Source organism: Poecilia mexicana, unplaced genomic scaffold (genome assembly GCF_051168715.1).
Source record: "Poecilia mexicana isolate PSO_F unplaced genomic scaffold, ASM5116871v1 scaffold_21, whole genome shotgun sequence".
NCBI lineage: Eukaryota > Metazoa > Chordata > Actinopteri > Cyprinodontiformes > Poeciliidae > Poecilia > Poecilia mexicana.
The window spans coordinates 13,259,630-13,287,148 of record NW_028263390.1 but is presented as its reverse complement, the minus strand read 5'-3'; the positions used below and the strand labels follow the sequence as shown (position 1 = coordinate 13,287,148).

At 37.6% G+C, this 27,519-nt stretch overlaps 2 protein-coding genes across 4 annotated transcripts; one reads left to right on the top strand and one right to left on the bottom strand.

The window, feature by feature from the left end:
* Window positions 1-835: 835 nt before the first annotated feature.
* Window positions 836-12,055, top strand: fbxo25 (F-box protein 25). Of its 3 annotated transcripts, XM_014967661.2 has the most exons (11): window positions 836-943; window positions 2,181-2,364; window positions 5,620-5,723; window positions 6,501-6,550; window positions 6,668-6,760; window positions 6,861-6,954; window positions 7,782-7,966; window positions 8,137-8,319; window positions 8,635-8,778; window positions 10,246-10,272; window positions 11,190-12,055. In XM_014967661.2, the coding sequence occupies exons 2-11, from the start codon at window positions 2,237-2,239 to the stop codon at window positions 11,277-11,279; spliced, it is 1,098 nt and encodes a 365-aa protein (XP_014823147.1). In that variant the 5' UTR covers window positions 836-943; window positions 2,181-2,236; the 3' UTR covers window positions 11,280-12,055. The 3 variants fall into 3 exon arrangements, with proteins under 3 accessions (XP_014823147.1, XP_014823210.1, XP_087857828.1); XM_014967724.2 differs by lacking the exon at window positions 10,246-10,272; XM_088001702.1 differs by lacking the exons at window positions 836-943; window positions 10,246-10,272 and adding an exon at window positions 4,634-4,656 and having other exon boundaries at window positions 2,251-2,364.
* Window positions 12,056-12,943: 888 nt separating this feature from the next.
* si:ch211-225h24.2 (testis development-related protein) lies at window positions 12,944-27,312 on the bottom strand. Its single transcript, XM_014967830.2, has 4 exons — window positions 26,374-27,312; window positions 20,260-20,316; window positions 15,761-15,876; window positions 12,944-14,840 (listed from the first exon to the last, which is right to left on the bottom strand). The coding sequence occupies exons 1-4, from the start codon at window positions 26,458-26,460 to the stop codon at window positions 14,402-14,404; spliced, it is 699 nt and encodes a 232-aa protein (XP_014823316.1). The 5' UTR covers window positions 26,461-27,312; the 3' UTR covers window positions 12,944-14,401.
* Between the last annotated feature and the right edge of the window lie 207 nt (window positions 27,313-27,519).

Genomic DNA, 27,519 nt, shown 5'->3' with positions numbered 1-27,519 from the left:
TATCCTTGTCCTGGTGGTTGAACTCCCTGGTCTTCATGATGTTGTTTATTTACTGATGTTCTCTAATTAATTTATGAACCCTACATGAAACTATTTAAAAGGAGAAATTTTACATAGGTGGACTAGTTTACTTGTTAGGTACTTTCAGATGGCAGTTGGTTTAGCTGTGTTTTGTTTTTTTAGGATGTTAGGGTAAAAGAAAAGAAAAATACAACAACACCAAGGAATTTCTTTTTTTCATTGTTCTTTGCTCATAAATTACCAATAAAACACATTCAAGACTGTGTTGTAACATGAGATAGCATGATAAAGCCAGAGGGAAGGTATTTTTTTATGCAATCTGTGATTCTGAAGGCAGACACACTGTCTTTTAATTACATGTGGAAAAATATTAATGCATAAATAAAGGTCTTTATCATAGATGACAATGTAAAGATTCACTATGATTGATAAAAACTTTAAAAAATATAGTAACGACCTATAATTGATAAATGGGACATGCACATTAGTAGAATTAAACCCTTGCTATTAAATAAAAACCACAAAATAAGATGGAAAATATTGGAGTTCTAATGCACATTAAAGCTTGCACAGATGTTGCCTTACCACATCACGCACTTAGTTGTCCGATTGTCCTGTTCCCATCCCCCCAACCGCAAAATAAAAACAGAAGTACATGTGCGCAGTCCTCAATCACGTGTAGGAGAAAAGCCCCAGCAAAACACACGGGATTAAAAAAAGGCAATGATTGACACCGCAGATTAACCAATCAGATGCGTTGCTCCGGGTAGCAACAACGTAAATTCGAACATATTGTCCAATAAGAAAGCAGAGGGGGCGTGAACGAATTCTCGGGTTCCACACTGTATTTACTTCCGTCAATATTTCCAGCACAGCACTGTGAGAGAGAAAAAGACCACAAAGGAACTACTCGGACATTAAGGTTTGTTCGGTATCTTTAGAAACTCACAGCTGAAGAATTTCGTTATTTAGATATTTTACTTTATCTGGTCTCGGAATGTGCACGTTAAATCGAGTGACAGCTGGCTTTCTTCTTGTTTTTTAACGTTAAGGGTTGCAGCGGCGCAGGATACTATATGCAAAGGGAGAAGGCCGAAAAAAATGCGTCATAAACATGTTTATGTGAGATTTAGAAAATTACGTCTACTTAATCACGTTCCCAGTGTTGAACTTGAAAACCCTAGAGAATAAGCTCATTATTTAAAGGTTTTACAATCCAATTGTGCCCCTTGTTATGTAGGCTTAGTATTCTTACAGCCTTAAAAGTGGCCATAGATGTAAAGAGATGCTGCTTCTCCTTTATGCAGGTATTCTAAATATTAGACTTAGTGTATGCATAAAAAAGTTTATTCTGGAAATTCTCATGTATTTTAAATATAAACAAACAATATTCATTAATAAATATTAGTTTATTTAGTTTATTAGATGCCCAGTTGAATTCTGTCCATGAAACTAGTGACTGAATATATTGACATAAAGAAACGACAGTAAAGTGACAAGTTCATTTTTCCTATGCCAGATCTTCATTTTGCATTCTAAAATTATTGTAGCAACTTTGTGATTTATTACACTTCAAACCTCAATCGTTGGTACTTTATTTGATAAACCAACACAATTGTTGGACTGACTCATATATATTGAATCATATATTTTTTTAAAATGTGAAAATGTGATATGCCCCTTTTTCCATGTCTTTGTTGAGAAAAAAATATATGTGTAAATGACCACATCAAAAAAGGAGAAGACAGTTAAACAAGTGATGGAGGAATACAACAGTTGGAACGCACATTTTTATGATACAAGAACTTTTTGGCCTTCTTGCTAAAGGTTATGTTTGGGAGAAAACTAACATTGCATACTACCATCAACACACTGTCCACACAGTGCAGCATGGTGGTGGATGTATTATGCTGTCAGGAGGAATTTGTTCACATGGTGTAGTCTCAATGGAAAACCAGTAAATTTCTGAAAATGTTAGTCTTTGACATAAAATCCCAGTGAATTACAATTAACCTTATGTTCATAAGAAATGTAAAAAAGATAAACAGGTACAAATAGGTCTTAAATGTTCTGTAAATACAAATAATGCAATATTTAATTGAATATTTAGAACAATTAGGCAGCCCAAAATAAACCTTGTTACTGATTAACCCTTTTAGGTGTTCGCCGTGGCTTCGACTCTTCTCGGCTCACAGTCCTGCCTTCCCCAGTTAATATGCCTTTCTTGGGCAAAGACTGGAGGTCGCCTGGATGGAGCTGGACAAAGACAGACCGTGGGTGGAAGAGGATCGTTTTCTTTGGTCACGAGCTGGAGGATAACAACAAAGATATAGACCTAACAGAGTAAGCTAATAAATTCTTTGTCTTTGTGACCTGCCCTATTTTTGCATTTATTCTAACATGTTAGCTAATGTATACACCTTCGTGCAGCCGCTAATGCTCCACATTTGACTTATTTAATTTCCTAACTAAATTAAATAGTTTTTATCTTTTTAAATTTTGAACTTAGTGTTTGATCATACCCTGAAGGCCACTTCAAATTTTAATGGGCATTGTTCCGATCCTAACAGAAATTGTTTTTCATCTTGAGATGAACCTACAAAACAATGCTTTGAAATATTTTTTTCATTTTTGGGTATGTGAAGTTTTACTCTGTTTTGACATTCAGTCAGTCTCCTCAACTGACTGACTGCCAATGTTCTCTAAATTACAGCTTCTAAAAAATCTAGAGGTAAGAGGATTAATTTTTCCGTCATGAAAGTAAAATAAGAGGAGAGCAGACGGGAAATTAATGGAGATCGAACAGAAACAGTGACGCTATGTTTTGATTACATGGTCAGTGTCTCCAGCCCTCAGATGACCACCCAGGTTTAGATTTCTATCCAATGTGGTTTCATTACAGATGTGCAATGATTTTGCTCCATTTTAGTGCTTATGTTTATGTCTAATCTATTTGTTATCCTTAAAGATTATATACTGTAAACATAAACTAATGAGATCTGTTTCAGAATTGTATGTTTAAAAAAAAAAAAAGAAAAACAGAGTGTAACACCAGAGGATTTTCTTGCATGAGTAGGAATTTTATCCTCCTAGAGTGAAATCCAAAGTAAATGCTAAATTAAGGTTTTTAGAATATGATTGTTGTTGTATTTTGCACAGTACTTTGTAACCTTAGCTAAGTGAACTCCCACATCCAAGTTTGATAAATCTGCTACTATCATGATCAAGGAGAAATTAATTTATGCAAACAGTAACAACATTGGCACAAAGAATGTAATGATAAACTTAGTTATATTTTAGTTACATTAGATGCTTGTTAACACAATTGCTCAATTAGTTAATCATAGAAGATCAGAGGATTTGGGCATCCAGACATAGGGAAGACAACTTGAAGAAGTTAAAGCCAACCAGGGTTGGGTTGACCAAACATTCTTGCATGCTGAGTATGATAGGCTATCACATACTTCAGTCCAAGCATTAATTGAAATATCATATATTGAATTTGCTATGACAACTGATACCTGATGTAATGTGCAGCCCTTTTGTGTTTTTGTACAATAGTTTATTCAGGTTGGTTAGAGCATTATTTTTTTTTGTCCTCACAGTAACCGTAGCTGTACAACTGCTACCAGCGTACGTCACCAGCTTTTGTGAGGCACCAAGTATGGGATATCTGGATCATATATTGCTATACACAATGTCCATTACAATAGCTGACATCACAGTGTCAGTTTCACGAACCCGCAACAGAAACAACGCCCGTCTCCCAGGAATCCCAGCGTCAGCTGGTGACATTTCACTCCGGTCGCACTCTTTCCTTTTGTATTGATCGGCCAGCTAACAGTGACTCACAGCCCTGCACTATGTAGCTTCAGACAATAACCAATGACATCACTCTTCAGACTGGCTGCTGTCCAATCCCAGTCTACTCTGATAGCGAATGACATCATGCAACAAAAATACAGTGTTTGTTATGTGGTTGAGTTCAGAAAGAATGAGTAAAATAAATCTATCACTTATTAAATGATACAACTTTGATATTTAAACCATCAGTTTTTTAGTATTAAGCAGGCAGCAAATGAAGCCATCGATAGAAACGAATGTCTGCTCTTGTGTTGCAAAACTTACTGAATCCGATCAGTTCAGTTTTCTTAGAAGAGTTTCACCAACCGGTAGTATAAGCTGAACTAGACTGCAACATTTTATAAGTAGAGTCAAATTGGAAAGTGTGTAATTGACTTTGTGTTTGCAGGATTTCTAACCCATCAGAGTGAAAAGCAGTGCCACCAACAGTTTTGATATAGTAGCAAAATCTGCAGTATGAGTTTTGTTTGGCGAGTTCCAGCTCCTAAACACAGTGATGGTGTGAACTGAACGTGTTCAGAAGGAAAATGTTCCGAGATCCTCATTCTGAGCAGTTCTAAATCAAGAAGATTAAAAACCCGAAAACACGAGGACGATGGATTTCTTGGGAATAAATTAGTATTACTATAAGGGGAAGTTCTTCATTTAACATTTAATTTCCGTTTAGGATCAATGAAGTAATGTTACTTTGAGTGCAATTAGAGCAAAATAGTCCTTATAACAAAATATATATTTCCCTGTCCCAAAGGTCTGCTTGGATGCTATGTTAAGGTAGGATATAATAGTTGAAGTGTCGTTTCCATGCTCTGCATATCTACATCATCTAACATTTGGCCAGCTGAATGGACGCTAACTTCCCTTAATGCTCTCATCAGGTGTATCTGTTTAGAGGCTAAGATGCTAAAGCCCATTAAAGTGCTGTGGACGCTATGTATTTATGAGGAAAGTAAAGTCTGGGAATTGCAATTTACATCAATTGTATAGTAGTTTAATATTTTCAAGAAAATATGCAGCTCTAATTTATATTTGAATCCTCAAAATTTCCAATTTTATTTTTGTTTTGTTTTTGTTTTTCTAATAGATTTATGTCTGTCTAGTACATGTAAGATGCTTCCTGTTGGTGCTTTTCAAGCCACAGCCGATGACAAATTAAGGTCAACTCCCACAATGTTCAGATTCTTTTAAAAACGATGTAACTGCTTTAAAATGTGTGCCAGAAATAACAATAGTTAGCTAGATGCTTGATATTTCTGGCACAATAGATCTGTTAATGTTTGTAGCTTTTTAGTTGACATGTGTTGCCTGCTGTCTGAGAAAAGACTGAGTCACAGTTTCTCAGAGTCTCGTGTGTGTGTGTGCGTGCGTGCGTGTGTGTGTGTGTGTCTGCCATCTGCAGTGTCTCCTCCATGGTGCAGACAGAATGACTCATTATCGTTTCCCTTTCTGATCTTTATGGCTTCTCATAGCTTGCATATATCCTGTGCTGTAAATCAATATTGCGAGAGTAGTTCAATGACACGCCTGTCTGTTGTGTTTTTGGCTTCAACCTCAACTGAGGCCATAAACTTATAATACAGCAGAAGACTCAGCTGAAGCCTTAAGCAAATTGCCAGAGGAAACTGCTGCACATCAGAGTCTTCCCAGTGGTTTATAATTACGGTGTCGTGGATCTTCTGGTCAAACCTGTATTCTTTTTTTAACTCAATACAAAAACTGTTCCCTCTGTGTGAACAGGCTCTGCAGTGACAACAATGAGAATCTGTTTGTTGGAGAAGTGTGTGAGCTCGCCAACACCAAGAGGAAGAAGGAGTTCTACAATAATAACACCAAATCCCAGTGTGAGTTTCAGTCACTGCGTGGACTTAGGGGGGAGTCTGTGGAAGGCAAATTAAAGGTCTTGTGCGTAAAGCTGCACAAAAGTAAGTTTTGAATGCTGAGTGCAGGACTTGCAGGTCATGGAATGACAAACATCCTGTACTTTTACAGGTTCCTCCATAGTTATCAGCACCCTGAGAAAAGATCTGTAAAGAGGATCAAATAAACTATTATTTTCTTATAATAATGTAATCTCACACTAAAAAATAATAATAATAAATGTAACTCTGAATGTAAGAACATATATTTGAGAGGTGAAATATTTCTGCCAAATCACCAGTAGGAACTCTGCTGGTAATACTTTTTTACAACCCATCTTTTTCCAGAAGGTCGATACTTAGTCACCAATTATTTTTGTTTTAAAAGATGTTCTTTTATGGATTTTTTTCAAATTAAATAAATATTCTCAAATGAAATGTTTCTATATTTGTCCTATCTGAGATTATGCTTTTGCAGTGGAAGGTTTTTTAGATATCTTTCCCGAGAGTATGAAAAATATTGTGTGCCAATATAAATGTTTGTTGTTCCAGAACATCATTGTGAAGAGCCGCATCTCGCACGCTGAAATAAGCACAAGAGAATTACTAATAATGAGAGTGAATTAAAGTATTCTGAAATTCATTTAAGTAGCATGTGATACATTAAAAAAAATAAAACTATCACAGTTTCCCTTCAGAGGTTTTGATGTGCAGTGTAACAGGAAACTGGAAAACTGTTAACATTTATGTTTTCTGTCTTAGTTGTTTTCAGAGATAAATGGATCTACGTGCAGAAAGGAAGCACGAAAGAAGTGAGTCCTGAAAACTTTGAATTGTTACATTTTTGTGTCGGACCTTGCTGATTGTGTGTACAACAGAATGTAATTTTCTCACCTTTGCCTTATGTTTTCTTTGTTCTTTGCCAACAGCGACATGGCTACTGCACTCTCGGGGAGGCTCTCAACCGATTAGACTTTTCCAGTGCCATACAAGATTTGCGAAGATTTAACTATGTTGCAAAGGTGCACAATGACTGTCACCTATAGTCAATCAGTGTTTTATTTCATGGCCTGTACTGGTGTATTTTCTTACTCTTTAGATCTCTCCTTCTGTTTTCTGCAGCTTTTTCAGCTGATAGCCAGGTCTCAGTTAACATCTTTGAGTGGAGCTGCCCAAAAAAACTATTTCAATATACTGGAGAAGATTGTACGAAAAGGTAAGAGGACGACACACTTATACTCAAGTGTTTTGAGTATAGAAACACTTGCTATTTAAAACATATAGGCATCTTCTATTTGCTTTATATCTGCAACGCTTTCAGAGCAGATTACTCCAGAGACATGCTGACGTAAACATTCTCATTAACCCTAGTGGATGAGAGCAATGTGCAACTAAATTTATGTCAGTTTTGGTCGCAGTTTTTGTTAGTCTCAAACACAACAGCTGCAATAAAGTGGTCAAATTTTAAATAAAGAACTCCAGGCCCTGACCATAACAATTTTCTTCTAAAAACTTTAAGAACAACTGATTAACAAAAACATGCAGAGAAGAATTTTAAAATAAATGATAATTATTACTAGAAGAACACATTAAATCTTCAAAGTTTCTATTAGAAATGAAAATTAAACACCATTGGGACTTGATAACTGAGGGCTAAATATGCACTTGTTTGTCATCATCTCCCTACATCCCTGCCCTAAAAAAAAATCATTATTTCTAGACACAATTTATTCAGTTAGAAAAATTATTAGCAAAAATATAAAAGACACACAGGATGAAATCTACCTTGTGTGACATCCCTGATGTTGGCACCTACAGAGGGTATTTTATTCCATTTTTATTTTTCTATCAAAATTATCAGCAATTTTAACAGACAAACTGCTCTTGTCTTTGAGATTGGGAAGCTATTGGTCCTGTTTGTAATTTACATAATGATGTGTGAAGGGTACGGCAATAGTACTGTACCTTTTAAATGAATCATTTTCTTTCTTTTTTTTTTGTAAGATTTATAGATGTTTGTTTGTTTTTCAACCTTGGCTTTAGTCCTTGAGGACAACTATAATCCACGCCTTGTTAAGGAGCTTCTGCAGGACCTGAGCTCCACACTCCACAGTCTGACCATCCATTTTGGCAGGTGTGTCCTCGTGGGCAACGTGAACATCTGGTTGTGTCGCCTGGACACCATTGTTAAATGGCAACAGGAGCTCAACAACATGCAGATCCCAAAGGTAAAAACTCAAAAGGAACATTTTATATTCAGTTATAGCTGAGTTTTGGCAGGGCAGTCATTGTAGCCTACAGATCCCATTTGTAACTGTGTTGATTGTTTGTATAGCGCAAAGTAGATCAAGTTTTCAGTTCAAATATTAATCAGTTTTCGTGCCGATTGTTTCCATAGCAATTGTACACGGGGATGTCTTTCAACGACCTGCCGCTGCACATGCAGAACCAAATCCTCTGGAAGTTATCCGACGCCTGTGACATCATCAACCTGGGTCAGGCCACGCCTACGTTGCACATCCTCAGTGAGAATATGACGCTCTGGAAGAAACTCTGTCAGTTTCACTTCTCAGACAAACCGGTGAGGAAGTTACATGTTTATGTCGCCCAAGTTGAAGTTGGAATATCACATTTAATTGCTTAAACTAGCTAAAAGTTGCTGTGATGGTTTATAAAGCATGCAATTTACATGTCAGCCACTAGAGGGCAGTGCTGGCAAAATTAAGCATACTCTTTTAGCTGGGAAATGCGCCTGCTCTGAAAAAAGAAGCACCACAGAAAGATGGGTGTTAATTATGAGTTGCTCCAGTTGTAATTCCACATTGATTTCCTGTGACATTAAATGTTTGCTCCATTCTTCCTGTTCTGCTTATGGGCTTCTACTGCTCATACACAGTTTTGTAGGAATTTGGGTCTAACCAGGAGTGACAATGTGGACTGGAAGCTGATGTACTTCACCCTGCAGAAGCACTACCCCATGAAGGAGCAGTACGGCGACACATTGCACTTCTGCAAACACTGTAGCACCCTCTTCTGGAAGGTAAACAAGACGAGCAGCCCATCTGTGTCTGCCTTATCTCAGGTATTGGGTTTTTTTAAAAAAATGCTGAGTTGGAGATAAATTAAAACCAGAATGTTGCAGATGGCAAGTAATTTAAACTATATAACATTCTTTATCGTAATATAAAAATATTTTGAAACTTTGAAAGACATTTTGTTGCTTTTTTTGGCTCTTGTTAAATAAAATGGTGACATATTTCTAAATAACTTTTAAAAATTATTCATTGTTCATTTTGCTTATTTAAACATGTATCTGTAAATTTTTAAATATTTTAGATGTACATAATGTTTGTCACTGTTCCAATGTGAAATGGTTTCAAATAAAATAATAGTTTACTGAAAATACACATAGTTGATCAATTTGACCAATCAGACTTTGTTTTAAGCATCATCAGTCCTCATTCCTTGTCCCTTATGAATTGAAAAACAAAATGTTTTATTAGTTTTAAATGATCATTTCAGAGGCTATATTTTAAGTAAATTTCCTCTTTTGGCTTTTGTTTTAGGATTTTTAATATTTATTGACAAAATGAAAACAGATACTAAACATGACTGGTTTAAAACTGGACATTTTACTCAAGCAACCATGTTGGTTATTCTGTGTTTTACACTTTTTGACAATACTTTAAACACTACTTGAAACAAAATGTATCAGAATAACTCAAACTAGACAGTATATTTGACAGGATTGTTTTGACTTTGTTTATACTGCACAGATGGAATTGGTGCTCAAAATAAACCAAGTCTGCGGTGTTTAAAATACACATTTTAAGTGTCTGTGAGTCAAGTGTTTTTTCTCAGCTTTTTACCAAAGGTCTTGGTCTTATGTTTGCTGAAGATAAAACCGAGGTGAAAATCTGTACAACTTTTTTTTTTTTTCCTTGGAAATCTCCAAAGGCTGACCTTCGGGTTCAAAAGTTCAAATATTTTGTTTTTCAAAAATAGAAGAAAGGAATTCTGTGTTGCTTTTAACCGTCCATAAAAATGTAGTTTTTGATGTTTGTGTGATGAAATGAATCACAAACATCGGCACACGTGAGCTCTGCTAATAATCCTAATTCTTGTTAGTCATTAGAGTGATGGATTTTGTGAACTCGTGTGCTCACGTGTAGAAATATCTTATTTCCAAACTATTATTTTCGACCTCCCTGCCCCCAAGTTCAAGTGTTGAAATATCTTGTTTTTACTCTGAACTGATGGGTTTGTTTTTCCTGCAGTTCAAGTGAAATTACTTGGGAAATATTTCTTGAATTTGCAGAAACATACAGAACAGTACTTAGAAGGAACAATTGCACTGAGTCGGACCGTTTCCTTCTTTGGAGTAGTTACTTTCCTCATCGGCTGCTCCCTGTTTGGTTTAACTTCTTCCTTCTCTGCATCCTTTCCTTGCTTGCCACCCTTCCTCCCTGCCTCTTCTCCTGGCTCCCCTTCTCCCTGACTCCTTAAGGATCGCCATGTGGCTTTGTTCCTCAAGGTACTCCGTGTCCCATCATGCCTTTTGTTCTGCCTGTTCAGTTCTCTGTCGATCATATCATGATTTATCTGTTTTCATGAGTGGAGCTTTTTTTTTTTTTTTTGCGTGATGTTCCAGGTTTCTCTTGATGTCATCTTGTTTTTCAGAAGTGTTTAGTAAACAGTGGCGTTCTTTTCGCTGTGTTCTTATCTTTTCACTTTGCCAACTTGTTTTTGTTAGATCTCAGTTTAAAAAGGCTCTCAGCTGCCTCCCAATCTAACATAAATACCAAGATAAATGTTGGTGTCTGCATGCCAATGTCCAAATTTGGTTTACGGCAACTAATTCTATGTCTACCACTGCATTTATTTAATTTATTCCTGAATACTATTCAATTAGGTGCAAATAAAATCATATTTTAAGATATAAATGAAAACATTTTATTATTTCTGGAACGACTGACACCTCTTGTATATTTGCACAAAATGTCCTCTTCTTTTCTGCAGCGAAAGAATTGCTGAATATAATGCTGTTTTAAAAGATTGTTTCATTTTCTTCAATAAATTGTAGGCTGGCCATTATTTGAATCATTTCCCCACCAGATCCAACTGACTTAGATGTGTTCAAGTGGCCTCTTAAGTTATTACAGGTGGTTTTGTGGTGAAGCATGTAGGAAAGAAGTTAAGGACTTTTAATATTTTATTGACAAAAAAAAACTTCTAGAGTTTTTTACTGAAAATGCTAGAAGTTTTCAGTAAAAAAAAAAACAAACTCTAGAAGCGTACCCTCATGATTATGAAAAATGTTATTTATGCCTCTGTAAAAACTAATTTTATATAACATTTGAGTAAACCTATTTTTAGTGAATGTGTGCGTTGCGTTTACCTTCCTTCCTGGTTACCTGGTTTCTCACGTTCTGCTTGTTGACTGTTCCTCAGGACTTTGGCCACCCGTGCACCTCCAATGATCCGGACAGCTGCCTGATGCCCATTTCTCCGCAGCACTTTATCGACCTCTTCAAATTTTAAACCTTCCACGTTGTTCTCCAACACAACGTCCGTTACTCTCTTTCAGTGTGTTTTTTTTTTTTTTTAAACACCTCATTGTTGTTTACCCAAATAAAAAAAGGGCTTAAATTGTATGAAAATAAATTTTCATCGCACAAATATTTCCAAACATAGAAAGGACTAAAGGTATGTGTGGTTTTTTTTTTTCTTTTTGTTTGTTAGCTCAAAACCTTCAAATATATTTCATGTTTCAGCACAGATGTTGGTTTTGAAGACAGAAAAAGGCTTCTCTCTATAGAGGGAATTACATTATGTAAATATATTAAAAAAGAGAAAAAAATATAATGATGGAATTTCTTGTGTAAAACATGTTTCAGCCTGATGTTGGTAGCTTAATATTCATTGATTGGATGTATAAAGATTTACAGAGCGCTGAAAGAAAAAACAAATATCTGGTATTTATTCAGTGAGGTTTAATTGCATCCCGATCTGTTTGTTTCTAGTGGCATTTTTGTACAATAACAGCTCGTTTGTCATGTTTGACTCCGTTTACAACCCGTCTGTCCTTTGTTAGTCAATGTAAGCTGTGTTGAGTGTGCACGTTTTCTACTGCTGTTAGGCATCTGATGTGGCGAATCGAAAAATATAAATGACTGTTTTAAGAGGGTAAAGACTTTTGCAATTCTCTTCCAACTTTTGTAACTTCCCTTTACCAATCCATACTGTTGAAGGTACTGTTGGGATTTTTACAGCGTGGCGACTAGATGTGAATTAATTAAAGTTATTTCTAAAAACTGCTTGTTTTCCTATTTTTTTCCCTTCTTTTGGTTTGGTTTGATGCAGAAGTTTTATAGTTCAGATTAATCTCTAATTGATTTTGACAAGCATACATGGCGTGGTTTATATACTTTTTTTTTTTTAGATGTGGAAAGCTAAAAAAAAAAAAGTTAAGATTTTCCAGCAAAGGATGATCAACTTAGTAAAATTCATGTTCATACAACAAAAAAAGCTGTATCAGGATGCATGTCAGACCAATTCTCCTTTAAGAAACATGACCCAGCACTTTATTGAATATATACTGTAGGCATTACAGGGAGTGCTGTGCATTATGCCTAAATTTAAAACAAGTTGTTTAAACATAAGAGAAGAATGAAACATTATGTGAATGAAATTAATCCTTCTGAACTTAGTTTTCTCCCACATTAGTCCTTAAAGTCAGTCCATTGTGTTGAAATTCAAAGCAAATTGATATTTATATTCTATGTAGAGGCACACAGTAAAGTCAAATTGCATTTTAACTTAGTGGAGCTTTGTATATTTTCCCAAAGATTCAAGTAAAATATGGCTCTGTTCTTTCCTCAAATGTGGGATTGAGTGTGGAGATTTACCAAATTTGTAAGACTTAACTGGTTTTTTTTTTACTAAGGACAGAAAGAATGTTCTATGATCATTTTAACAAAGCACCAACCTCCACAGTTATAATTTGAAGACATGTAGAAAGCCTTAAAGAACCAAAACCTTCAGTGAAGAACAAAGGACCCTCAGAAGGAAAGGACATAGACACAAGGAATAACAGAAGGAGGTCATAAGTGTGAAGGATAGAAGTGAGAGATTTGGATGATATGAGCAAAAGAGGGAAGAAAGAAGGAAGTATATGATGAAGAAATAAAGCAATGACACAAGGAGGAAAGAAGGGTTAACTTTATCCATACTGTGAGGGAACATTGCATAATCACTAGTGGTGTGATCTCTACCTCTAATACAGCTCCAGAACTTGAGATGAGAAAACATATCCAACCACCTTTGGCATGGTTATTGATTTGCTTAACTTCAAAGACACACACACACACACACAGTTGTTTCAAAATATGATTATTTTTTTTTGTTTGTTTTTTTATGATTGCACAACCCATTTCTGAGCTTTTAAATTAAGGCTCCAGACAGTTTCAGGGTGCCGCATTTGTAAAGAAAGGATGTAAAAACTAGCTACATAAACTCTCAGTAGTACAACAAGCTTGCATAATATTTGATTGTCTCGGAGCGAGAAATTATCTTCTCGCCTGCTGGCAAAAAATTGCGCATTCCAGAAACGAAAACGGACAGTAGATTAAGGCTTTCATTTCAACAGATTTAGCATTTGAAAGTGATTCACAAACAAAAGTCCTTAAAAAAAAACAAAAACTCATTTCCTTCATGTAATAGCTTCCTGGCAATATGATGCCATTAACAACAGATTGCTAGCTAAGTGGGAGGCCTAGTTGGAGTTTTTTTTTTTTTGGCTGTAACCATCATGTCCCTCTGAAGGACCAACACCACACTGTTTAAAATGAATGAATAAAGTGACTAAGATATTTTGTAGTGAAATAAACTTAGCATTTTAGGGAAAAGTTAAAAGACAATACCACATTAAAGAAACAGAAGACCTACAAATATTAAAAGTATGAACCACAAATAAATCACAGTTTGGATTTCTATTGGGTTTTTTTAAAGCATTTTCTGATTAAAAAAAAAAAAAAAAAAAAAAACTTTTGAAGCTATACTCTCTACAACAGACAGGCAGTCCAACATCTGGATGATGACCCTCCAGATGCACATGCATTCTTAGACGCCCTGTGCTCGGTTTCTTTATTCTTACTGCTTTTAAGTACTTACTTCTGATTTCAGACATGAAAATAACTTTCATCAGGTGCAGACATGAACAAAATTAAAAAGGAAAAGTTGTAAAAATTATGATATACAGTGGACCCGCAACCATTTGTGGTTCAGTATTTACTGAAAACTGTAGATGTTGGCCTCTGTATTAGTGCTAAGATGGTTTCCACTGTGCGCACTAATGCATATTAAGGTATATTTTGTGTTTGAACAGTTAGAAAAGGCGGTTATCGGCTTTTTTAGAGCATTTGCCGGCAGAAAACACCCTTGAATGCCGGGGAGAGGGGCTGGGGGTCCACTATATGCCCTTTAATGCTCTCTACAGACACAAGTAGGAGAATAAGAAATCCTGGCACCTACTGGCCACTACTGGTATAGCAATTTAAGGCACTGCCTCTTGTGTGACAGTCTCTAGCATTATGTTTTCCTTCTGGAGTTAAACTAGAAAGAGGCAGAAATCTGGTACAGATTGTCTACTGAGCAAAACAATGCTACTGTTTAAATCCTGCCCAAGGGCTCTCTGATGCGATCCCTCTGCTCATTCTGCTGATGCCAGCCAGCTTGACCTTGGCACGGGACGTCCACCTCACTGCAGCTGCTGGGTCATTGGAGTCCGTCAGGTTGGCATAGCGAGAGGAGTCCTCCTCAAAGCCCTGGCCACCCCACGAAGGAATTTCCAAGGGAACGCTTAAGGAGTCGGGGGGAAGGGACAACGCCGACTCCCCGTTCTGACCGTTCTCAATGAGGGCTTCGTCAGGCACAATCTCAGACACAATTGCCAACCGTGGCGGCTCCCAGCCCTCCATCTTCTCCAGTTTTTTGGCAGGCGAGATTTGCCTCATCGTCATCGTAACACTGTCCCAGAAACAGTGCCCCTTTTCCGGCTTGTCCTTCTTCTCCTTCTCACCTTCCTTGAGCTTTTTGTTGGACCTTTGAAGAAACAGAGGAAGGGAGAGAGGTCAAAACGTGAAGTTAGAGGGAACTTTGTGGACCGCCTGTATTGTCACCATAAATAGAAGCTACCGACTCGAGGAACCGGTGTTTATCGGAGATTTCAACACTGGAGACCGGAGTGTTCCCCCCCACACACTGGGCCATTATGGAGAAATTCCTTTATGTTTGTCACAACAAGGTCATTAATAAAGGTTTTCCTGTTCATACATGTTCCACTTCCTCAGCAGGTCTGAAAGATAACGTCTTGCAAAGGGCTTACATGGAAACACATCCAAGTGGTTGGGTGTGACTCTGTTTTTTGAAGTGGAAACTGTAAATGCTTTTGCTCCTGACACTTGGGCAGTAATGACTGATATACTGACAATATCCTGAATACATTCTTTTATGCTCATTTTTGTAAATGAGTAAGAATGCAATGAATTACGAGTTGTTTTTGCATATATAATTTAATGAGCCATCTTTTGCTCTTTAGTGGCTATAGATGATGTAAATATATTTTTAGGGAACATCATAATTATTGCTATTAATCCACAGTTTTTGTCATAATTTATAACATGTAGGAATGTAGTATGTAGTATTTTTAAAGAGTTTTCATCAGTTGTTGTCCTGCCTTTCTGAAAACCTGTCAATGTTTGAAAATAGACTTTGGCTGATTTTTTAGCTCATTTTCAATCCAGTGTATAAAAGAGATTTTTTTCTCTTTCTTCTACAGCAGTTTATTTTGTCATGGTCAGGTAAAGAAAAAGGGGTGCTAAAATCCAAACTAACTGTGGAAGACCTTTAAGAATGCTGGAAAACTATTTGTTAAAAATTACCAAAAAGAAAAAGCATAAATGAAAGTGTTATTGAAGTTTACTCAGTTTGTCACAATTAAGAAATTACAATCACAAACTCACATTTTGCGCTCTGCCGCCTTCACCCCGGACAGCAACAAGTGCTCGTCATCCTTAGAGGACAGCATCTTTTTCTCCTTCCTCTCCTTCTTTGACATTATCTTTTTCACCTTTGCCTCCTGACAAAAAAACAAAATGAATGAGAAAAAAGGAGATTTGATGTTAAACATCACAGCAAAAAAAAAAAAAAAAACATTTACAATCCCCATGTGTTGAATGTTAGTTGTCACTATTGCCTTATTTTGCAGAGATATGTTGGTTAAACCATGATAGGAATGCAAAGGAAGAGCCATTCGTTCAGCCTGACAGTTGCTCATATTTTGGAAAATACTTGGTGAAGCTTTATGAGTGCGTTCCAGTGGGAGAAAACCCCTGATCTACTTCGCATCAGAATTCCTTCCTGCGTTTCATACATTCCTTATCAGCAAAGATGAAGCAAAGTTTTGACTTCCTTTCTTGCCAATGGAGAACTCCTAATCTCAGCTGTCAAGGTCTCGCCCTATACTCCTCCTCCTCCTCCTCCTCACATCCGTGCCGGCCTGCTCCCTCAGTGCAGAAAGGAATATTTGATTAATGGGTTTAACCTCTTTAAACCGCTCCTGTCGTTTCATTATTCTGAGGTCAGGTTAAAACTCTAAACAAGGTGCACAATGTAGATCCGTTCATGTTCTGGACAGGAAGTTGCCTCAGCCGCTACAACAAGCAAACGGCTTGTTTGTCCCAAGAAGGCATTCCTTCCTCAAACCAAACAGAGACACCTTCAATCAGCTCCGTCACCGGATAAGGCTTCAGAACGCTGCAGCCAAGATTAAACAAACGTCCACCAGTAAACAGGCCCCGCGTGCTTAACATTTGTTCAGCGCGTCCGAGAACAGAAGATTCTGCTCGTGTTCTTCTTCTTATTGACGAAGAAACGAGGAACCTCTCACTTCCATGATTAACATATCCTGAAATAAATATTTAACCTCTCAGTCTAAGCTCCTTCAGGACCAGGTTTCTGTCCTGCCTCTATTGTTTCGCACCAATTTGTTTCTTCAGTAGAATAAAGCTTCTCTTCAGCAGTTTGAGCTCTGAAGCAAAGGAACCAAATATGCCAAAACCACAGGGGGTCAGGGGGGTCCTTCTTATTGGACGTGAATGTGTGCGCAGCTGAATTCCACTCGCATGCTTGCACATACAGTGGCTAAACTACTCTCTGTCCATGTCGCCGGCCGAAAGGAGCTCCTTGATTTGCTGTGGGCGAATTACCTGCAGCTCCACAGACAATCCAGCTTTTATTTACCAGATTTGCGACATGAAAGCCGAGGGAGGCGCTACGCATTTTTCAAATACTCAGTTTTATTTTTTACGATACGAGTCAAACAGCTGTAGATGTGTTTGGCGACGCAAATCAGCATTTGGATTTTGAAACAATATGTCAGGACTGACGTCTTATTAATCGAAATATTTTCTCCGTAGCAGGTCTACAAACGCTGAATTTGAAGACAATGACCATCACAGATTTATGCGTACATAATTATCCTTTTAGTGGTATTTTCTGCCATTATTTAAAACTTGACATTTTGGAATACACGATGACTGACACTGTGGAGTCAATGCACTCAAAATGCAGAGGAAGCACCATTAAAAATGCTGCAGCTATTGTGCCTTGCTAAAATATTCTTCATTTTCATATCTTATTAAGTCACAACCATAAACTAATGTATTTTTGCTAAAACTGATGTGAATGGAGCTAATCCTGTCACAAAAAGCAATTAATCAACTAATAAATGAATTAAAATGAGCTTGATAATTTACATTAACAATTTGTTACGGGCAATTTTGTTTACAGAGACATAATAATCCATTTTTTATGGTTTCAGCTGTGTTTGGTGGTTACTTCCTTTTTATTTCTAATTTTTGGTAGTTATGTTTTGTGTTGGATATTTAAAATGTCTTCCAATTCTAGGGTGGAGCGTTCTGTACAAAATTAAGGCTCATCATTCTTTGAGAGGGTTATGCCATTACCAATATATTATTTAGAAATGGTTTCAAAACAACAAAATTATCATTTATCACAACAATATCTGGGACAATGGCTTGAAATGGTTGAAAACAACTCGTGTTGATTAATGCTCTCCACCCAGGATGACCGATCTGAAGTTCTGTGGCAAAGAGGCAAAAACTTATCTCTGGAAGAGCGACGCGAGTAGAGACATCGATAAGACTTCAGCTGCCGTAGATTCAAATGCACAACAAAAATGAAAGCATCCATTTCTCAAATTAAAAAAAAGAATACTTCAATACCCAAAAAGTTTGTGGTTGTGATATGATATGTGAAAAATGTCAATATGTATATGTTTACACAAATGTTGCCACTGTGTAGATTTTTCATCAGTAAAAAAAAAAAAAAAAGTCACTATTTTGAAACCCTTTTTGAAACAAAAGCCCAAATAATTATCTTGTAAGCACTGAGGAATTAAAGTCCTTTCAACCCACAACCTCTTCCTGGACTCCATGACCACTTTCTCTGTCCAAGTGCGAGCATAAAACAACTAAGCATTTAAGAGTTATAGCCATTCACACCAACCAAACAGCCGGCGGCTATTTTCGGCTTTGTTTTTCCTCCGCAGCAATTGTTCCAGTCCAAAAGAACGCAGCTCCTCAAAAGAATGCTGCATTTCCTTCCCTTCTCCGGCCAACTACCCCCTCCACCTCACCAACAGGACACATCATCAAATATGTGCTTCCAACGAGGGTTGCACTTAGGAGCTGGAGGCAAAATGCGGCAGCAGGCCAGAGTTCAGAGACAACGTGGCACCCCGTGTTTGACTTGCAGTCAATCTTCACGCATGCGGACAACCACACCTCTGGGTGAGGACTCGCTGTCAGCACAGAATATGAGACGATACGCATCTCTCACGAACTGGGCGATGAGAGACAATCACCTGCTCAGAGGGAGGCAGACGTGTTTGTCAAAATGCATCAGAAATAAAACCTTTAAAAGGCACGGGGATGAAATCAGGGTTCCTATGCAGCTGGAAAAGTCTGGAATCTCAAGCTCAGTATTTTCCCACTCTGGATATGTTTAGAAAATCAAAAGATGGACCACTGTCATTTTACAGATTTTACTGATTATCCAATTATCTATAAATTGTCTTTCCTTCCATCTCCTTTCCTTTTTACTTCCTTCTTTCCTTCCTGACTTTCTTTATAGTGTGCTTACGTCCTTGTGTGCTACTTTGTTTCCTAAGACATGTCCTTTCTTTTTTTCTTTTTCCCTGTGTTGTGTTGTTCCGTCTCTGCAAAACAAACTGGTCAACGTTTCATTATAAATGTTGAGAGAGAATTGTTTTTCTCCCACTCTTTGCACTACAGACCGAGAAGGAGGTGAGAAAGAGTCATTATTTCCAGCGAAACAAGTTTTATATGGACATTTTTATATGGACATGAGATGAAACGACACGCAATGAAGAAGCCATTATTCCAAAAGCATCAAAAAAAAAAAGGCCGATCCCAGCGTGGAAATAACTCGGAGAAAAATAACTTATTTTGTGGGGATCTCATGAAACTAAAATAGAAATGTTTGGCCATTCACTTCACAAAATAGAGAGCATGAGCAGCAACATTGCAGCGGCTCTGAAAAGGTACCACTAGTGGAGTCAGGAGGAATGGACCTGAGCTCCAGCAAGCTGTTGTAGAACCGTGAAATTATTTTAACCAATTTAGAGAGTTTCAAAGTACTCCACTGGATACATGTGGAAACTTTTGGATTTAAAGAAGAGGAAAAAGAAAAAAATCACCTAAAGAAAGTCAAATTATGTCCGGCACTTAGCCAACAGAAATAATTTTAGTGATCCTAACAGACCGAAAGCAGTGTGTAAAAATCTGTTTTCAATCTGTTTTCTTGGCATAAGCAACAGCTTATGCCAGGAACTGTTGATATCTCCAGCTTGTAATCATACAGTAATATGGACATTGATAACTTTAGTACCCTAATATGATAATATGAGAACACTGTATGCAGTCAACAAAACTGACAAGGTGATTAAAAACAACAGCAATGTAAAAAAAAAAAAAAAAACCTCCAGTAAATGACATCACCTATGACCACATGTTTGCCGGAGGTAAAGAACAACAGAACAATATGCAAAGATAGGGACGATAGCTAGCTGGTTTGTTTACAGATAAACACTGCGGCCTCAGCAGTTCTCTCACCCTGCAGCCTTAACTCTGTGGGACAGTGTGTGCTCACAAGACACCGTCTGACCCAGTTTGGAAATCATGAATTTACCAGCCCTGATGTCATTTTAAAAAATTTCGACCCTTTTGGCAACGCAAGATTGCGTCTGCTGGTGATGCTGCAGGGACGTGAGTGAAGAGATAAGAGACCGAATGTTTCGTCCGTATCTTCGAGGGCCCATCTGTCAAAGCTAAAACAGTTTGAACTGCGTGCATGTTTGGAAGCTGATAGTGCGTTTTCAACGTTGCAACGTGCAAGCAGCTGTGACGTTGCCATGTACCTTGGCTAATGCAGTGCCAGCGTCCTCCTCCTCCTCTTCCTCTCCCAGGTCTTTGTCCTGCAACACACACACAGACAGACAAACACAGTCAGAGACAAAACACCAACAGCCACCCAACAAACCAGCTTATGCCATTTACTTTATGCTGCAACGACGGCGCATCTGTTTGTTTTAGGAGAGCGTGCACATTTTCCTGCGAAAGGGAAGGCAACTGTTGGAAGATAAACACAGTTTTCAGAGGGCTAGATGGAGGCACGGCTGGAGGAGTGGGGAGGACATGAGGAAACCACCGAGCTCCAAGGGCAGATTAAAACAAAGGACAAAGAAAATAAACCTTCACCTTGGGCATGTACCCTGCATTGTCGGGATTTGAGGATTATTTTTGGTTCAATTGTGTTTGATAGCTTAGACTGATTTCCCCTTTTAACCTGATCTTTATTTTTGAAATTTCTATAGTGTTTTCATTTGATTGTTCATTTAAAATATTTGTTAAAAGCACCAATGTCTTGTCTGTTAAAACAGCTCATGATGAATACCTACAAATCAATGCAAAGTAAAGTGCTAAAGAAAAGCATGAGGCACTGTGAGATGATGTTCATGGTTGAGGCTGCAGCTGGTGGTGTAATGATCTGGGCATATTTTCTTGCCACACTTTTGTTCCCTTGGTTCACTAAGCAACACATCACAAAATTCAAATCATCTTAAACTCTGCTTCCTGCACATGACAATGAGTTCATTGTTCTCCAACTGCCTCCAGAGCCACCAGCTCTCAATCCAACTGAGCACCTTTGGGACACAAGAGAGATGCCAATATGGGCCTAATCCCCGATGAACGTTCCTGAAACCTTGTTGAACTTATGCTGCAAAAACTTAAGGCAAGTCCTAAAAACAAAAAGACAATCAGGTAAGTAGCAAGGTCCTAATGGGAAAATTATTTCCTAAATCTGACCAGTGATGTTCCATTTTTCGGTTTAAATAACTAAAATGGTTTACATTTTACAAATTATTGTTTTGTTTTATTGACCCTTTACATTTACTCTAGCCTTTTAGACACCATTTCTACTATCATTAGTCCAAATCTCTGCAACTGCACCAGTTATTTTTAGTTTTCTTCCAGTAATTCTCCAATGAACAATGCAAATAAGATGAACATATAAAAAAATAAGTGAAACACACACACACAAAAAAAACATTTTGATTGATATTAGCTGTGCTTAAAGACTAATCTGGTTTAGAATCTCACCCAAGGCATTAAAAGACAGTGAATGTTAAAAGGCAGGCCATCAGAAATCATCAGATGTGCAGTCAAGTATCGAGACTCCTAAAACAAAGCCAGAACTTCTTCAAAAAGAGTCTAAACCCCAAAATCGTCTAACATTTAAGACCGCAGAGGAGGAGAAGGAGGAATAACGATGGCTGGACAAGTCTGAACAAGATCTTTTGAGTGTGTGCCACAGAAGCTGATCAAAGAAAACACACACACTGATTACAGATTAGGGTTAAGGCCTAAAGACATTAGCAACTTTAAGATGAGGGAGAAGGGAGGGGTGATGGTGGGAGTAGCATGTTAAATATCCCCAACAAGAATCAACAGAAGTTTGTTTACTATTTATAAAGGAGAAATGAACGTTCATTTTATCTATATGTTTTACTTTCATGTTTCAAAAGGCCATAAAGACACACCTGTACAATCAAACACAAACACACACACACACACACACACACACACAGTTCTTAAATGCTTCACATTCCCAAAGTCTGGGCACAAAAAGAGTTTCACAATCACACTGTACCACAGTGTGGACTAATTCAACATTTTGGAAACACACCATTGTTTAGGTACCTGGTTACAGGTTCCATACACCTGGAAGAAATCTCCATAACTACAAGTGCCTTACTGACCCAAACAATGAGCTTTGTGTATGCATCACCGAGGCCTTTTTATTGAATGGACCTAATCAGGTCGACACTCAGCTACACCAAGACTGACCAGAAAAAGTCAACTTAGATAACATTATTTGTTTTTCTGGGGAAAAACCCACAGCCTGTGCCTGTGTTCAACCCAACCATACATTATAAACGTCTATCAAAAGCTACGTCTGTCTTTACTGTCATGGCTTGGCATCCTCTATACCCAAGTACCAAGCAAATAACTAATGAGTTCAAAAGTATTTTGCATAACTTACCAATTTCTTTCCAAAAGAAATATGTTGGTGTAGATACATTTGCTTATTGCATATTGTTTTAGTTCCCTGTTCTCACACCAAATTACAATTTTAATATTATTTTTGCTAGTATCTGTGATTGTGTAAGCAAACAAAGTTACAGATTCCTCGATTTAAACACCATGAGCTTATTTCCCTCAACACCAAAGTATATTTATAATTTTAAAAAGATTAACTTGAATTTAGGAGATGAGACAAATCCTCATTTAACTTAACCCTCTTCCCTTCATCAAAAGATTAACTTTATTTAATCTTCTGTTTTCCTCCTCTAAAGCCTAATGCTTCAGATGAGAGGTCGTCTTTAAGCTCAGTTCCAAGGTAATCTTTTGTGATCTGTGAGAGAATCGCTCAGTATTGAGGTGCAATGCGCTTTAAGCTAAAGGCAAATATTCCCCTTCTTCAGGTTTACAGCTGAACTTCAATAGAGAGTGAGTGATGAAGGAGAAAAACAGGCAGAGGCTGCGCAGATGGCCCAGAGCGGGATGGAGGCAGGAGGAGAACGATGGTGTCTTTAGAGTCTGTGTTTTATCCCCACTTTACCTTTTATCTTCCTTCTTATTCTCCATCTCAGGGTGTTTCATCCCTTTACACAATGTCTGAACCTGCCTGCCTCCTATGTTCAGTTCTGATCCAAAACAAACAAGCCATCCGTTTCCAAAATTATCGCCCTCCCCCCGAGACGGTTTTAACAATAAGCCCTAAGAGATTATTAGTGAACTACATAAGAAAGGTGACCACTACTACCATAAATACATTTATACTTCTGTTAGTTTAAGATGGAGAGAAAAGTAAGCAAACAAAGTCATAAACCTCTACTAATTGAATAATGAAGTCAGACTTGATGGCTGCAAGGTTTCCAGAATCTTCAACTTAAAAACAAACAACAGAAAAAAAAGGTTTTGGATTACATTTATACCACATGTGACCTTCATGTCAGTTTTGGAGAGTTGGTTTTTGATCGTATAAATATACTTTGCTAAAGTTTTGTCATCTTACATGTTTTCATACTTTTTCTGTTCTACAGTGCCAATTACATTCTAAAACAAAACAAAAATTCATTAATCATCTAACTTCATTGTTTTTGAACATTACTATGCATATCCATCTTTTTTCATGGCTCATATCCCCAATCCCTAAACCAACTTTATTTCATTAAAACATTGGAATATTTTTTGTTTCAGTAATGCTCATTTACTAAATTATCAAAATATAGAATCCTTTTATAATCAACTTCTTATTGTGAATTTTGTTGTTATTTTAACCCCCAAAATCTTTGAGTTGTGATCCATTTCAACAATTTACAGAACAGAAAAAAAAACATTCAAAACTTCTTTTGATTCTTGTATTTCTGCGCACAGCTTCCTCATTTGAATAAGTGGAAGGAAAAACACTGCGTTTCCAGACTGTGTTATCATAACTTCCATCCTGTATCCCTGACAGGGTTGCCGCTCGCCTCTCCGCTGTGTTTATGACATTTTACGACCCGACCTCTTGACCCGGTGGACATACTTTACTGCCATGGTGACTCGAGGAGACCTCCCTGATGACTTTTCCCAGGACATCATAGTCAGAGTTGACGCTAACTCTGATCTCAGAACTGCTGCTGACAGGCAAGCAACTCTAATGGTCACAGGACAAACTGAACTCGGGGACAGACGTCACAAGTGAGGGGCGCGCGCGTGTGTTCATTCCCAGGATGGGAGTTCAATAAAGTTCAGTCAAGGGTCTTTACATGTTGACATCAGCACAGCAAGAGCTGAAAAAAGATGATGAATCATGATGGAGTTTCCTGCAATATGATAAATACGTGTCTCCGTCTTTGCTGGATGAAGGAAAGATTGAGCAAAAATGGACGATGAAAGATTATTAACATAACAAATGTCAGATTTACATTTTGAAACTATTAACAGTTTGATATTACTCAGTGTTTTCTCAGATTACTTAAAAAAATCTCCCCCCACCCCAAAAAAAACCAACAACCTTGACTTATTGCATTATTTACGCCAATTTCTAAGTCACAAAGTTCATTAGATAAGATTATTTTGACTGTTATGACGCAAACTAATCCAAGAAAAAAGTCCCATACGAGTTTCACAGATTAATCCATCGACAGATAGGGAACTGGAAAATGACGACCTCCTTTCTCTTTAACTGGAATGCTAGCTAGAAGTGTGCGCCTAAGAATATCACACTTTTATTCAAGTCGATTTCAAATTCCACCAGATAAAAAAAAATATATATTATATACACAAGACTCCCACAAGACAAACATGTCATCTTTCTTTTTCCTATGTGGCAGGACTGTTGGAGGCCTGTCCTCCTTTTTAGGTGTGGAGTATTTTGTGTGTGTGCTTCGTAATCACCTCCTTAAAAAAGAAAAAGACAGAGCCCAGCTGCTGGTTAGTCCAGATACAGAGACTTTTTGGACCTCAGAAACACGTAGCTGTGGCTCATCTGAGATACACGAACATGATCGCATCACATAGACACAACAAGAAAAACAGGCTTAAAACCTGCCAACAAAAAAAAAAAAAAAAAAACAAACAGCCGGGTTATATCTTCAATCCAAATCCTAGCTTATGCTGTTGGTTAAACACTGTGTTAAAGGTGAAAAGGTGACAAAGTCTGGAAAGGTTAAGGTTTGAAAAACTTCCATCATGCCAATCCTGCAGCTTAAAGCTGTTAAAACAAGAGGCAGGGGAAAGAGTCACCACTCAAGAGTTTTCAGCCAACTGAAGGTTAATATCAAAGCCAGCAAATATCAGCCAGCGTTGACAACTTAGCAACTTTGTCTTGTTTTTAGTGACTTTCCAGATGCTTCTGGAAAAGGAAAAAAAAAATCACTAGAGGCAAAAGAGAAAAACGCTTTCTGATGCTATCAGCAACACTGAGTTAAAAGCACACAAGCATCTCAGCTGTTTATGACATATTATCCACCTCTTTACCCTCTTTTGAGATTCTTTACTTCCTCCATTAGCAATATGACATCACGACCAGCACATCTCACTGGCAGCTTGCAAACTCTATTTTTAAGACCATGTTATGCTAATGAAAGTGTTGGCTTATGCTCCTTTGAAGCATAAACATCAATGGAGAGCTGAAGTTGTATTTTCTGCCACCGAGGAAGAAGTGACACTTTTTTCAACTGCGCAGAAACAGGTGGGGGAGAGGCTGATCTTAATGAATGCTCCACACAGCCTAAGGCACTTACTTCATATCACGTTTACCACATTAACATCACATTTAAAGGACTTCCGTAGGAGCATATGATGGAAATTTGTCCCGGTTTTGGAATCTATACATTTTAGAATCAAATAGCCATGTCTAACTAGTAAAACTAAAACCATCAACTTGTCAAAAAGCATGAATTTTAAAACTCAGGTCAGATTGAATGTAATAGTTTAAATCCAAATATGTAAACATGATATCCTGTAAAGATATATTTTTTACAATAATTAATTGAATACACTAAAACAATGTATTCTTGCTTTGAACCGACAGATCACAGAATCTCAACGCATATATAATTTTTTTCTTCATTTTCGCTGAAGCACCTGCAGTTCATCCAATTAAAATGCCTTGGGGTTCAACTCGTGAAAAGTGTATCTTCTGCTGACCTGACATGACCAAGGTACTTGTTCACCTCCTCTTGCTTCCTGCCCATAACTGCTCTGCACGTTCACTTTTAACCAAGTTAAAAACAAAACGATCTTCAGATTCAGAACATGTTCTTAAATCTAAGGATGAAAATATATTTAAATGGGAACAACAACAACAACAAAAATATTAATATAACTGGCTGAACTGCTTTAAAGCAGCAACAAAGGAACCAGTTGCGTTAATGAGGTTATTGTTCAGACCGCTGCTTCCTCTCCGTTCGTTTCATTACCTTGTAGGAGTGATGATAATGCCAGGACATGTCGTCTTCCTCTGACGCATAATCCACCAGTACTTTACTCTTGGTTTTCTTGAACATATCTCCACTTGTCGCTGACAGGAGTAGCCTAAAAATTTCCAGGTAAGGCAACTGTCGAGTTCGGCACAACAGAGGAAAAAGTTTACACCGCTCCGTTTAGTGCCCGTTTGCTTTTCTGGTTTTGTGTCGCAGCGCAGCACCACCGCAACGCGTCCAATTGTTTCGGGTCTTCCTCCCGCTGCAAATCCAAAAAGCCGCACTTTCCCCTCCTCTTTCCTCTGAAATCAGCTCAACAAAGAGCTGCGGCGAGGTGGTGTGTTTCGTGAGTGTTTTTGGCCTCTTTTTTTACGCTGCGTTTTTACGCATTTTAGACCACCTGGACTTTAGATTTTAGCTCCTCCTATGTCACCCCCCACCTACTCCTCCAACTCTGGTTCCTTGAAGTTGCCATGGCAGGAGGAGGAAGGGGGTCACACTTCTTATCTTGTGCCTAAACAAACATTAGACCGAGAATGCATGTGAAACTATTCAACGTTTTTTTTTTTAGAAAAATACTTGATAAGTCCCTTTTAAAATATTGATACCCCTTGTATTTTTCTGAAAACATTTTGACCACGACCAGATTCTTGAGATTATGTTACTAAAAAATTATGAAATAGTTCATTAAAATGGACATAATTATGAAGTTATAGGAAATTATATATTCTTTTACTTGGCTATTGTTACAAAAAGCTGAAATTAAAGATACATTTTTCTTTGATTGTGACTGTAACATCTTTGCACATCTGCAAAAAAAAAAAAAAACACTTTTTCTGCATTGCAAAATTGGATAGTGAATATCTGTGAAAATCAATGTTCAAGTCCTGCAAAAGATTCCCCAGTGACAAGTCCAATGGCGCACGCTTTCATGTAAACCATCCCATCGTCGCTCTGGCTGTGTGTTTAGTGATGCTATGCTTAAAAATGAGCTTCTCCCCCATCTCGAAACTTTAGAGGCTTGTATTTTGTAAATTTTTCCAGGAACTCTGATCTTGCTGAAGGAAAACATGCCCACAGCATGATGCTGCACTGATGGTTTCCAAGTCCACTTTGTTTCTAAAGCACATTTGAAACACAGGA